This window comes from Archocentrus centrarchus, chromosome 21 (genome assembly GCF_007364275.1).
Source record: "Archocentrus centrarchus isolate MPI-CPG fArcCen1 chromosome 21, fArcCen1, whole genome shotgun sequence".
Lineage (NCBI taxonomy): Eukaryota > Metazoa > Chordata > Actinopteri > Cichliformes > Cichlidae > Archocentrus > Archocentrus centrarchus.
In genome coordinates this window covers 22,825,822-22,839,735 of record NC_044366.1, presented here as the reverse complement: position 1 = coordinate 22,839,735, position 13,914 = coordinate 22,825,822, and the positions used below count along the sequence as shown (strand labels likewise).

The following is a 13,914-nucleotide window of genomic DNA, read 5'->3' as shown; positions in this document are numbered from 1 at the left end:
CAGACTAAAAGACAAGGATACCAATGAAGTATAGAGGGAACTAACTCAAAAACCCAAACCCTTTGACCCTTTTACAAAAAGCAGTGGTGTATGTGTATAATCGTATTCCTGATGTAGCCAGGGCATAAATCTGAGTGTCTTGTGGGGACAAAAATCAAGTCCCCATAGTGGAAATTATTAATTTTAGTAGACTTGGTTTCAGGTTAGGGTAAGGATAGGTCCCCAGGAAGGGAATGCAACGTAATGTAATGTCGTCTTAAGTGACAGATATGCACCTAAAGCTGTGTGACTGGGGTTAATAGTAGTCGTAGTTCACATTAGCTCCATGTCTGTAAGAAGCATGGTCTCGTGGGGCAATGGGAGCATTTTCATCATAATGGTGCTGACGGCCCGGGTCACTGGCGCGTGCGTGGTCCCTCCAGTACGACATGTCGGTCTCCAGCCTCTGGTGAGACAGAACACCACAGACGTGACTTGTTAAGAAACTCGATACAAGTCTCAAGCCAACAGAAATACAGGCTACTGATAAGATGACCACCAGGACTGTCAGCAGGCAGCGCTGTGGCAAATAGACCTGCATGAAAAGTAAACACTGAAAAGGCCAGTGCTGTGACAGCTTTGGCCTTTTAAGGAAGCAACAGCAAATGGCATTAGCACAAGGTGTCAACATGACGCTGTTGGAGAAATACTGCTGTAGCTGGGCGAAACACTCGCTGTCAGCTGTCAGAAATGGCAGCGGGGAGCTACTTTGTGCACTCGGCTCCCCTTTTCCTGCTCTTGTTCTGCGTTCCCTCTGCTCCTCAGGGTCCCCGGGGAGTTCTAAACGAGAGTCGCTGACCTGGAAGAAAACTCAATCTGGCTCTGGAAGTGGGTTTATATTTGTGCGTGTGAGAGAGGAAATTCATGTTGTCCTGTTCAGTCCTGCTACGGTAGTTATCTGTTCATGAGTTGGACTTTTAAAGGACATTTGAACATCTATCAGACCAGACCAGTGTTTACTTTCAAATTTTGTCTTCAGCATTTATGAGATATATGAAAGATAAAGAACTTTCTGTACTGTGTATTTTATATTATTTATTTTTTTGCATGTTTTCTTTTTAAGTGTTCCTCTTGGTTCTGCTTAGTTTTCCCAAGAGCTGCTGAGCCCCATTAGTAAACCAGCATTACTAATTAGTTGCAGTGATATTTTACAGTAGCATACAAGTAAACCTTGACATTTTATTTAGTCTATTTTACTTAGTCTTGGTATTCACAGAAAGCCTGACCTCTCCCAGAACAAACATAACTCACCTGCTCATCAAATCCCATGTACATAAACTGCATAATCCATTGCTGTACGTCAGGTCTACTACGATCCCAAAGGTTCCTCTTGGTTCTGCTCAGTTTTGCCAGGATCTCTTTGGCCTTGGAAGAAGGGACTGCAACAGAGGACAGTGATGGGGCAGTACCAGTTCCTGCCACTGGATGGAGGCATAATGAGGCGGGGGGGGGGGGGGGGGGGGGGGGGGGGGGCATGGTATTTTTAAAAATACATCTTAATGTTAATTTTTTTTCTATCAACACTACAAAAACAGGTATGTGATTAAGGATTTTACCATCTCTTTTCCTTAAGATCTTGTGTAAGTGGCTGTCACTGGATACGTCTGTAAAGGAGAGTCAGCAGGCACATAATGAGTGGCAGTGCAAATGCTATGCTTCATGGCAGGTATGTTAGACTCTTGATAAATAATAAAGCACAACTAAATTAGATATCATTCATCTTTAAAACGGCCACACATTTTTACAGTCAGTTTGAGGTGTCATTTTTCTCTGATTATTTGAGTTATTGTCGCCTTCCTATCAGCTTGAAGCAGTCTGGCCATTTTCTTCTGACTTATGACATATCAGTCAGATATTTTCTCTTTTTCAGACCGTTCTCTGTAAACCCTAAAGATGGTTGTGTGGTAAAATCCCAGTAGATCAGCAGTTTCTGAAATGCTCAGACCAGCCCGTCAGGCATCAACAACCATGCCATTTAAATCACCTTTCCTCCTCATTCGTGTGATTTGATATTCGAGTTAACAAGCAGTTGAACAGATGTATCTGGGAAAGTGACATCGACAGTTTGTTAAAAATGTGAACTGAGTGCATTGTCCACATTTTTATGTTTGTATTGCAGCAGTTTTTCTAGTTGGTGTTGGTAGTTTTACACCCTTTCACTTACTGAGCCAGTGTCAGGGGTGAGTTTGTTTTCAGCTTTAATTATCGATTTAAATGTCAACATGGAGCGGTGAGCCTGGTTAAAAGTGAAGTTGCCAACTCGCATCCAAAGAAAGCGGCTTCTGGCAAATTTGCATGTAAATAAATGTACTGCAGCACTTCCTAGTGCTCTTCTGGTACACCGTTGGACCCAGTGTTTGGAGTGCACATGTCCAGAAGTTCACCAAACCAATCTAGTCAGATGACCTTTTATTGTCTGAAGACAAGATTTAGAACAGTTTTCTCTGAGTGCACTTATGCATGTGGGTGATGTTTCTGTTAGTTTTTGGAAAAGTCAAACTGAGCTAAATATAGATTAGAATCCCATCAAGCTCAGAATAAGCACAGAAATAAAGTCCATATTTTACAGCAGACTTCAGGATGACTTCATGATGACTTTAAGATGTCTCTCTGAGGAAGATGTATAGTTAACTTTTTTTGCCATGACGGTGTCATTTCACCACAAAAGGCAATGTTGGTCTGTTTGTTCAGACTTGAATATCTCTGCAACTGTTAGTTGTAGTGCATTTTTGCACAAACGTTCAATGTCTCTAGATGATTTATCCTCCTGGCTTTGCTCATTTACTGACACATCCTGTAGTTCCAGCAACAGGCCAAAATTCAGCTTTGGTTGATTACAGAGTACCTGCGAGTGTACTGACAGCACCATCAGTCTCAGTTTAACTTCTTGCTTCATAAATATGCTAAACATTGCTAAACCATGATTCTTAACGTATTAAACATTATAAGCTGCCTATCAAATATATTTACACACATCAGCCACTTCATTAGGTATACCCATTCAGCTGCTCATTGATTCATATTTGGCCATTCTCAGAGGAGAATGCTTCAACCTGATAGGAAGGCAACAGTAACTCAAATAACCACTCATTACAACCAAGATATGCAGAGGAGCATCTCTGAATGCAAAACCTTGAAGCAGAAGAGCTACAGCAGCAGAAGACCAGATCAAGTACCACTGCTGTCAACAAGTAACGGGAAACTGAGGCTACAATTTGAACAGACTCACCTAAACTGGACGACAGATGATTGGAAAAATGTTGCCTGCTCTGATGAGTCTCGATTTCTGCTGTGACATGTGGATGTGCAGCCGATTAATCTGCAGCAACTATGTGATGTGATGTCAATATGGACAAAAATCTCTGAGGAATGTTTCCAGCATTTTGTTGAAGAATTAAGAGAGCTCTGAAGACCAAAGGGGCTCCAACCCAGTACTAGCAAAGTCTAACTAATCAAGTGGCCAGTGAGTGTATATTTTACCTTTAGCTATTTTAGCTTTCACTGACAGCACAGGCGACACCTAACAACTTCACAGAACTGCTTACATGAGAATGAGCATCTGCAAGTATCATATCTGTTGTTTTTTTTTTGTTTGTTTGTTTTTTTAAGTCAGTAATTAATATTAGAGCAGCCGTTGGGTTTTTCTGTGTGATATCCGGGGCATTGTGGTTGTACAGGAAGTTGCTAGAACCCACCAGTCCTAAAAATATTTTGAGGCATGTCCTAAAATGGCATTTGCTGTAGAAGGCACATGGTTCACAGAGTGAAACAGATTTGCTACAGAGCATGAAGTTTAAAGGAAGCTATAAATAAACAGAAGCACATTCCTATTTTTTTCCCAGAATTACTTTAATCATGCTTTTTTTTTCAGCTGATTACCCACTTATTTGTGTTGCATGTTTATTCTAAAGTTAGGGCCATTATTATCCAAGGAATACGATACCTTCTTAGACGACTTTGTCTTATTGTTCGTACATGAACAACCTTTTGTTTTCAAACTGATCCTTTGGAAAAGCTTTCATTTTCAAACATAGAGGGCTCTAATGTGATTCTACTGTATGACTCTTATTTGCTTTAAACAAAAAATCTTTACAAGGCATGTGTTGTGGTAATGATCTGCAGGCGTTTCAAAAGAAGGTGATTATTGTAGCAGATGTGAAGCAGATGCGAGTTTGATCGGAATGATTTTTCATTTAAAGGGAATTTAAACTCTGTGTATGTGGAATTTTTTTTTCCAAAATGGAATGAACTGAAAACAAAGACTACACGGCAGGTTTGCAAAATACATTTCAGAAAGGATGTGCTACACTGAATTGCAGTTTAAAGTATGTGGCATATAATATGCAAAACTTCTAAGTCTGATCCATTTTTTTAAACAAATGTTAATAACTGCATTTGTTTAACTACTACCAGAGCAGTTAAACACAAGCAGCTGCAGAAACAAGACCAAGTAATTATGGACAGAATCAAGTTGGTAAAAGGTATAAAATTATAAGAAGCCAAAGAAAAACAAAAGATTGTGCTTACCTCTAAGAGCCAACAGTGTCAGCAGTAAAGCCAACCCCATTAACCTCAAATAGAAATGCTGGGATGCCATCATGTACCCACTCAGTCTTTCCAGAGCTCCTTAGAGGCAACAATTGTGCAGAAGTGGCTGCAAAACCAGAAGTATGGGCGGAAACCCCGACTTTCCAAGTGGAAACTAGCCTGTGGCACTGGAATGTCTTTCACCTCCTTGCCTACAGAAACAGAACTGCACCTGGGAGCTTTTCCCCCTTAAGTGAATTTTCATGTGTGTCCCAGGTACTTTTCCATCTCCAGCACATACAGTATGTGAGCAGCAGCGTTTGCATGAATGCAGTTTGTCATGCAGATTTATTCTGTGGAAAGACATCCTGGATTGTGAAACACTGCAAACTAGTGGGGGTAACTTCAGCTGCACCAATGTGTTTTCACTTAATATTGTTACACTTTCTGAAGGGATTTAAACTGTGCAACTCCAAATCTTTCTGTTGTTTTTATGCGTATGTCTAACAGCAGTTTTCTCCCAACAATACTTGAGCAGAAATCCAGACAGTGGTGAGAGCTTCTTAAGTCTGTGGCCAGCAGTGAAAATCTCTTTGGTCTTTTTTTCTTTTAAATCTTCAAATCTTTCGGTACTACACAAAGGGCAGAGTGACACTGTGAGGTTCAAGAATGTATGAAAGACCTACTTCAGGTGAGGGGAAGGTAAAATTCTTGGCAATTACCTTGTTTGGTACTTTAAGTTCACCTGCTGAAAGTGGAAACTTTCTCTTCAGTCCCATTAAATCTAATCAGTATCATGCAGATATTGATACCTTTCAGCCAGGAGACATCTTACCATACATATCCAGTAGTTAATATAATAAAAAAAAACACCCTCCTGCTCTTTAAACCTTCAGTTTCTGAGGGGCAGCCAGTCAGAAGAAAGTTGCCCAACTATTCATATCTTGTTCTGACATAATATAGAAACTGAACATTTAACAGTAGTCCATGAAAACCCTCTTTTATCTAATCATTTCTTAATAACATTTAAATTTACAATAATGGATCACACAGCAGTGGGGAATAAATGTCGTAATAGATATAATTCCTTCGCTATTATCTTCTTCAATGCCATGTGCCAAGACATTGCAGAGCAGCTACCTAAACTCTGCTCCCACAGAGGTCCATTATCTTGTCAGTAGTTTTACATCCTCGCTGCGTACGACTCTGGATACTGGAGTGCTTGACTCCCTGGTTTAACCTGTATGAGATAACCCATAAGCTGGAGAGGAAATGGCACCTCACTAATTTAGAGGAGCTTCATTTAGCCTGGAAAAAGAATTTGTTGTTCTAGTTTTATAAAGCTAGGACATCTATTCATCACTGAATGAAGAAAATAAGATACCATTAGCTACCAGAGTTTTTCCTTCCCCACTGTCATGAAGTGCTCACTCACAGAGGCTGTTTGATTGTTGGGGTTTTCTCTTTCCTATTGTAGGGTCTTTACCTTACAATATAAAGTGCCTTGAGGCAACTGTTGACAACTGAACTGAACTGAATTAAATTGAAGCTACAATGACTTGTTTAAGACAGAGGATGATCTGCACCAAGTCTCATTATAAAGTGAATTTGATAGATTTGAAGTCTGGATCACACAAAGCTAATCTGTAGAGTCCAATAATAAAAATATGGAGTTGGTGTAATAGCTCATCTTTAAAAACCTTCAGCCAGTGGAGGCACTGCTGTTATTCACTTACCCCAGGTGCTTTATTTCATCTGTCATACTGTGCATTACCTGCAAGGTTGTAAAACAAACATTTTGTAAATATTAAAGAGAGAATAGCTATTATCTGTCTCTGATTTGTGTAACAATTTTATGGTACAAAGGTTGAACATATATAAGGATTGATGTGAAATGTTATTTTCATATAGCCAATGTTTTTCAAGAAAAATGATTCGTTGACCCACTTTTAGTACTTTTTTTTTTCACACATTGAAATCTGAGGCATTGTTTGAACATGAATACCTCAAAAACTATTAAAGATAAAGGCCTGAAAATTTTCACTGGCCTTTCTTACCATCAAAATGAATCATAATCTGTAATTTGGGACAGATGCATACAAAAAATGTTTGAGTACTGGCTAAAAATATGAAAAACAATTCAAGCTGTCCTGTATCAAAGCTGTCCCAAATTTGAGCACAAACTAATAAAAAGCTTCACATTGTAAAAGACGATTAGTGACAATTTCTGGGTTTTCAGTGTAGTCTAAAATTTCCTTTGACTTTTTTTTTTTTTTTTGAGTGACCAGTTTGATTTAGAGTGTGAGTCAGCCTCAGGTCACAGCACAGACTGTCAAATCAGAAGAGGTGAGGAGGGAAGCAGAGACAAGTGTGGAAGGCAAACGTGAAGGAACAAAAGGAAATTGTGTTTTGGTCCAAGGTTCAGTGTATTTTTCAGATCTTATGATGTTCCTGTTCCTAATTTCCTGAACCACAAGCACACAATTTGGCACATACAGTATGAAAGGATTACCTTTCAGCTTTATCTTTGTCCAGGTATGTTCTGACACATGGCTGCTCATTTCAAGGTTTTGTGAGCAAAGAAAGCAAAGAAAGCTTTGTAAAGCATTGGCGTCATTGTGCAAGTCATATCCCAAAGCTTTGCTGTTCCTTCCAGCTCACTGTGTGGTACGTTTAACTGGGCAACATCAAACAGATGTCAGATGGAGGTTTTGTAGCTATGAAATTCTTCATTCTGCCAGAGACATTATTTCAGCCCTTCATCTTCTCTAACCTTACCCCCACCCCCACTCTCCTCCCTTGGTCTAGTCCACCTCATGGCACATCAAAGTGTGTTAGAGTTACCATGGTCCACTGAGCAAAATAAACTCCTTTCAAAATAAAGGCTCTAAAACTGACATGCTTCTGTTTGTTTAGTGACATGATCACTGGAATATTACCCAGGAAACTAGGATTTGTGACGTGTGTAGAACCGTTATATTTTTACAAAAATGTCTATTTCTTTCATTTTATTTTATTAACTTATTTGCCCATGAAATCTTCTCTCTTAGCTTGTGAAAAACGTGACTTATGATACATCTTTTTGTGCCATTCACCACTTTTCATTTTGCTAGGTTGTCAGGGTGAAGAGCCTTGGCCCCCTCAATATCACACAATGTTACTGCCTTTACTGTAAAAACATTACTTTGTACAGTGTGAAAAACTGTACCTGTTGCACATTTGAAATATATACCCAAGGACAGTGAAAGTTTGAAAAGACTCAGTGTATGAAGTAATTAAGTCAGACTCCTGTGAGAGCTCCATAGACAAGCCTCCATTGCGAGCAGAGGTTTTTCTCTCTCTGAGGTTCACAGGGTCCAGCCAATCACCAAGACTGTTGAGATCAGAATGAGCTTTTCTCTTTTTTTTTTGGTCTGTGATCAGTTTGAGCGTGCGGCTCAATTCTTTCTGTGAGTGAAGAGCACACAGCTGCAGCACTGCTGTTTCTTGTTTTTTAAAGCACTTCTGAGAAAGCTTGTGAATGAGTGAATACAAAAAGCTTTCCCAACATATTCATCCTCACACTTTTTCTCCCTTTTATTTATTTGTTTATTTGTTTTACCTCCCATATCTCTCCTCTTTCTGTCTATTGTTTACTCGTGCCTCATTATGTCTCTTCAAACCTCACTGTGAAAGCTGCACAGACGTCCCACCAGCTTCTGGTTTCCTGCATACCATCTCTTCCCCCTGAGAGACGCGGAGGCTGTTTGTTGTTTCAAACCAAACACAGTCTCACACATATTCATTACATGGCAAACCGAAGCCAAGTCAAATTTGAATTTCTAAACGAGTCTTCTAAAAATGTTTTATTTTCATTCTGGTGACAAAGACAGTGACAACTGTCACAAGTTACTCATCTGAGACTTTTAAATTTCTATTAATCACGGTCTTCTCCTTACAGATGAAAGGTTGAATTCATAAGAAATGAAGTGATCCATTATAAACAGTCTAACTAGAGCCTTGCTTAGCTGTGATGATTACTAAATAAGAAAATAAGTGTTAATCATTAGATCAATACTGTGTTACCATTGAAGATTACTGCATTTCCAATACAGACCAACAGTATAAATGAAGGCAACATTGCAGACACTGAGGACAGCTACAAGTACCTTGGAATCCCACAGGCAAATGGGAACCATGAAGAGGCCATTAGAAAGCTGCAACCTCCAAGTACCTGCAGAGGGTGAGGCAAGTCCTGAGGAGTCAACTGAATGGGAAAAACAAGATCTGGACAATAAACACCTACGCCCTGCCGGTCATCAGATACCCTGCTGGGATACTAAGCTGGCCAAAGGAGGAGATAGAAGCCACTGACATCAAGACAAGAAAGCTTCTTACCATGCACGAAGGGTTTGAGGTGACTCTTTGTTGTGATCTGGTGCTATATAAATAAAATTGAATTGAATTGAATTCTACCCTAAACCCAGCACCCTGAGATGGTACGCTAAGCGGAAGGAAGGATGCCGAGGACGAGTGAGTGTCAGAACCACTATCCTGGATGAAACAAATAGTATACAGTACCAGTCTAAAGTTTGGACACACTTTCCCATTCATATGAATGGGTAAGGAGAACTGTATATATAACAACAAATATAACATCAGAACAAACGAGACTTCTGGATGATGGAGTGATGATTTGAGGTTGTTTTGCAACCACAGGCCCTGGGCACCTTGCAGTCACTGAGTCGACCATTAACTCCTCTGTATACCAAAGTACTCTAGAGCCTAATATTGTGTTGATCCTTCTTTTGCTGCCAGAAGTGAACACTCATTTCACACCTTGTCTGTTCCTTCCTTGGACCACTGCCGACCAGGAACACCCCAAGAGAGCTTACTTTTGGAGATGCTCTGACCCACTTGTCTAGCCATCACAATTTGGTCCTTGTCAGACTCGCTCCAATCCTCACCCTTGCCCATTTTTTCTGTTTCTAACACATCAGCTCTGAGGAAAATTATTATTTGCTCTCATATATACCCCACCCACTAACAGGTGCTACGATGAAGAGATAATTAGTGTTGTCCACTTCACCAGTCAGTCGTCATAATGTTACACTTAATCGGAATACAGTGTTTATACACTCTTAATAGGCATGTACAAAATACACAAAATAAATGTGCTAATTTTATATTAAAATGGTTCCTGTGACTGATACTGTGATGTTATTGGATTGATGCTAGCCATAGACTGATATGGTTTTCAGTACTTTAGAGCGCAGCATAAATGGGAAGAGAATAAAGAAAAAACAAAGTTGTGCTGCTGTAATCTGCATTGGATTTATTACACAGCCTCTCCCAGCTATCATTGGGCAGGAGGGTGGGATACACCCTGAACCAATCACCTGTCTAATACAGAGTAAATATGCTAAAGTAAAATACCTCAAGATTATATCTAAATACAGCTGACTGTCTCCCAATTGATCCCTGCTGTAAACATTTTTAGATATAATGCATAACAAAACCTGTAAGACAGAATGTTTCCTCATGCAGTCTAATAACAATGGTTTATGATCGTGTCTAGATTTTGACACCTTCATCAAAAGTAAGGAGGCCATTTTGTGCCAAATGCTTTTCTCTATGTTTAGTTTAAATAAGGTAAAAGGGAAATAGAGAGAAAGAAATCTGGATTTTTATTTATTTATTTATTTTTACTAATTACTAGTAGTGCATTGGTAAAATACTACTGCTCATCTAAACTGTAAACATTTAAACAGGCAATCACCCTTCCTGCACTAAGACTGTTCAGTTTCCCATCTGCACCCTTTGCCTCACTCCTCAGGTTCAGGCTCGGGCTCGGGACTGTCGTAGCCCAGCTCTCTGCTGATGGGGAAGTGAGCCCAAAAGGTGCGAGCCAGATCCTGCATCCCGCTATCGGCTGCCTGGGCTCGTAACTCCTCCAACCATCCATAAAAGTCAGAAGACCACAGGCCCCAGTATGGCAAGCTTCGCTTCTCCCTCTCCTGCCTCCCGCCAGCTGCTTCGCTCCCCTCTGCTCCAGTCAAAGAAGACAGAGAGAGGAGGCAGTGTGAACACACATTTCACACCGTGTCTGTTATCTCAGAATTACTACATCACGATACCAAGTCCAGTCATGTGTAATGCATCATATGAGCTGCAGCCATACCTGCAGGAAGCAGGAAGCTCAGAAGAAGAAAAGAGAGCAGCGCTGACACGTACGGAGCATGCATGCTGAGAGGCGGAGAGACGAAACACAAAAGGTTTGACAATCAAAAATTTCTTCTTCTTTTTTTTTTTAGCAATTTATGCAAAAGAAATGCAAGTCTCAAGAATATCTCCTCAAAGGCATAAAACAGTCTTTTACTGCATGTGTCTATAAAGAAGAGAAAAGTTGTCGTGTCCTTTCTGACCTGATCAGCAGATTAAGCTTCAGTCCCGTCCTTTGTCCTTCCTCCTCAGACTGATGTCAGCACGATGACTGCATCTCAATTTGAAGGTGAGGAGGAGGCGGACATGTTTGTTTTTCACATTTAGCCTCCTTTCATGCCTCTCATTTCCTTTGCCAGAATCTCTGGTGTCAAATGTGTAAATGATGCCCTTGTATAAGTAAACATTAATAATAAGAGATTTAGATGAGAAATTAAATAAGATGTTTTAATGTTAGATCGATCTGATGTAACCAGATTCTTACAACCATCAGGAGTTAGGTGTGAGATCTGTGGCCTCGATTTTCTTTCAGGTCAGAAAAGGAGTGAGAAAAGCAGAGAGGGGAGAGAATGAAAACACACACACACACACACACACACACACACACACACAGGCCAGACAGTTTTCACACCTGCTATTCAGACAGACTACACCAACATTCAACCAAAGGGCATAAAGTCAGTTGGCAGGTTTTGCATCGTCAAGTCTCCCCTTTGAAAGTTTGCTTCGTTCATTCATGTTATTCATTCATGACTGAATCCATGCCATCTGTCAGAGGGAGAACAGTGCTCTGATAGAGAAGACGCTGCACAAATTTCAAGTGATCTTTAAAGGATGAGCTGTTGACTTACTGTGAGTAAATGCTGTAGACAGACCAAAACAAATACTAGCTCTCAAAACTTTCTGGCTCTCCTGCCTGTTATGCTCTCAGCTCCAGCTGAAGACTTAAATCTTTAAAAAAATATATTTCAAAGAAGCATTAAGCTTGAATTAATAATGGGTTTTTTTTCTCTCTAAAACACTAAATAAAAAAAAAAACAAACTCAATTTTTTTAACAGCATCCCTGCCCAAAAAAAGAGGTACTAACAGTGAGCACAACAATAAATTATATACCACAAATCCCACAAGAGGGAACAGAATGAGACAGAAAATGATGATAAAACCATGAATTCGATTTCTGGTGCAAAATGAAGATTTTATTAGAAACAACCTTTATTAAACTTTTATGTTATAGTCACACTGCGGAAAACATCGGTTTGGACACCGTGGTGCAACCAAGATTGTTCCGACCATGTGCAGGTTGCGATCTCAGGTCCGCGACCACATGCAATCAGTTGCTATCTTGAAAGCGACTTATTGCCATATTTGTGCATCAATATGGCAGCAAAACAGCAATAAGATGTTTACGATTGAATGGGGTCAATTTGGCTATACTATTGGGATTAACTGTGATAAATCAGCGAAAACTGCAAATTTGTTGAGAGATTTGAAACAGAAATTCCTCCACGAATAGTGACATAGTTGCTGCAGGATGGCAATTTAACTGTGAGATGACATAGGTGATTGCCTAGGTGATAGCAACGTCAGTCCATGTTGGACCACAAATGCTTGGAGACAGGTTGGCTCCCATCAGGCGACCTGCGCAATCTCCTTGCAATTGAAAGTGTTGCTGAAATTAACCACACACACACACACACACACACACACACACACACACACACACACACACACACACACACACACACACACACACACACACACACACACACAAAAAAAGGCAATTTCTTTTCTTTTTTTACTCTGGTGTGACTGAGCCATAACACAAACCACTAAGAAAATAGTTACAACTGAGGTCACCCTGATTTATGACCACATGTCTCTCTCTCCAATAAATTTTCTTTAATGTCAATATTAAAACAAAACAAAGTTGTGGTGCATTCCTCTACAGCGTGTCACAAAGCAGCCACATAACAACAATACATTCACTTTGTGCAACCAGCACCTTCTTTCCTCCAAGCACAGCAATGTGAGTTTTGCCAAAAAAGCCTTGTGGAACATCCAGGCGGTCTTTTGTGGCATCCTTCCATTAACACCATTTTTATTCAGTGTTTCTCTAACAGTGGAGACATGAACAAAGATTTTAGCAACTCATAGATTTCTGCAGGTGTTGTGCTGTTTGCCCTTGGGTTCTTTCTCACCTCTTGCAGGACTGCACGCTGAGCTCTTGGTGTGATCTTTGCCCACTACCAGTGAGAGTGTCAGTAATGCTGCATTTCCTCAGTTTGTCTTATTGTGGACTGATGAACACTCAGGTCTGCAGAAATGCTTTTGTTACCTTTTTCCTTGGCTTCAGGTTATTCTGAAAGCTTTCTTGAAGTATAAAAATTGACTCAGAGGGGTTTATCTCGATTTTAAAAACTGGTGTTGTAGTATCACAATCAAAATCAAAGTTTTCCTTTGCTTATTTTTAAGCACTGGGTGAATTATTTTCTCCTACTTGTACTACCTGTGCTTTCAAAAGTATAAAAGGCTGTTTTTCTCCCAGTGTCATTTGTCTCGTTGCGTTACCCGGCTCTCATTACACCAGACTATCCCTCATCCACCCTTTAAACACTGCAGACTTTTACCGTGCCAGCATACCTTTGTGTGACTCCTAGTTTTGTTTCCACTCTTTGCCTGGAGGTAACACATGTGGGGCTTATCTGGCATCCAAACAGAAACATTTTGAGCTCTAGTTTTTGATAAGAGAAATCTTTCTTTGTTGTAATCTGCTTGGATTGAGTTGGTTCACAGTGTCTGCTCTCGTGGCAAAACATGAAAGCTTATCTATTTATTTATTTTTTCACTTTTTGCTATGGTGCAAAGTATTTCTGTAGTTTCTGTTTAAGCAAAAACTTTTTGATATTTTTGGTTTTAGCAGGCTGTATTTGATTGGAAGGACTAGTGTTAACATTCATATTGTGGAGTGTTGGAAGTGGTTAGATGTAGTCTCCCATTATCCCCCTGGAAGATTGTGTTTTGTTGTTGAATTTAAAGAGAAATGTGTTTACTGTATCTGTTATGGTTTTGCTACTGCCAATGCAACAGTGTTCTTTTATGGCTTCCAGTTGCTGTTGTGGAAGGGAGATGTTGCACCATGAGTGAAG

The 13,914-nt window shown here is 40.0% G+C and overlaps 2 protein-coding genes across 2 annotated transcripts; both read right to left on the bottom strand.

Moving 5' to 3' along the window:
- Nucleotides 1–251: 251 nt before the first annotated feature.
- ecrg4a (ECRG4 augurin precursor a) lies at nt 252–4,898 on the bottom strand. The gene is made up of 4 exons (XM_030758508.1): nt 4,567–4,898; nt 1,596–1,643; nt 1,291–1,460; nt 252–445 (listed from the first exon to the last, which is right to left on the bottom strand). The coding sequence occupies exons 1-4, from the start codon at nt 4,637–4,639 to the stop codon at nt 296–298; spliced, it is 441 nt and encodes a 146-aa protein (XP_030614368.1). The 5' UTR covers nt 4,640–4,898; the 3' UTR covers nt 252–295.
- Nucleotides 4,899–10,327: 5,429 nt separating this feature from the next.
- otos2 (otospiralin 2) lies at nt 10,328–10,987 on the bottom strand. Its single transcript, XM_030757388.1, has 3 exons — nt 10,971–10,987; nt 10,727–10,791; nt 10,328–10,594 (listed from the first exon to the last, which is right to left on the bottom strand). Exons 2-3 carry the CDS (start codon nt 10,788–10,790, stop codon nt 10,371–10,373), a joined length of 288 nt encoding a protein of 95 aa, XP_030613248.1. The 5' UTR covers nt 10,791; nt 10,971–10,987; the 3' UTR covers nt 10,328–10,370.
- Nucleotides 10,988–13,914: the final 2,927 nt, after the last annotated feature.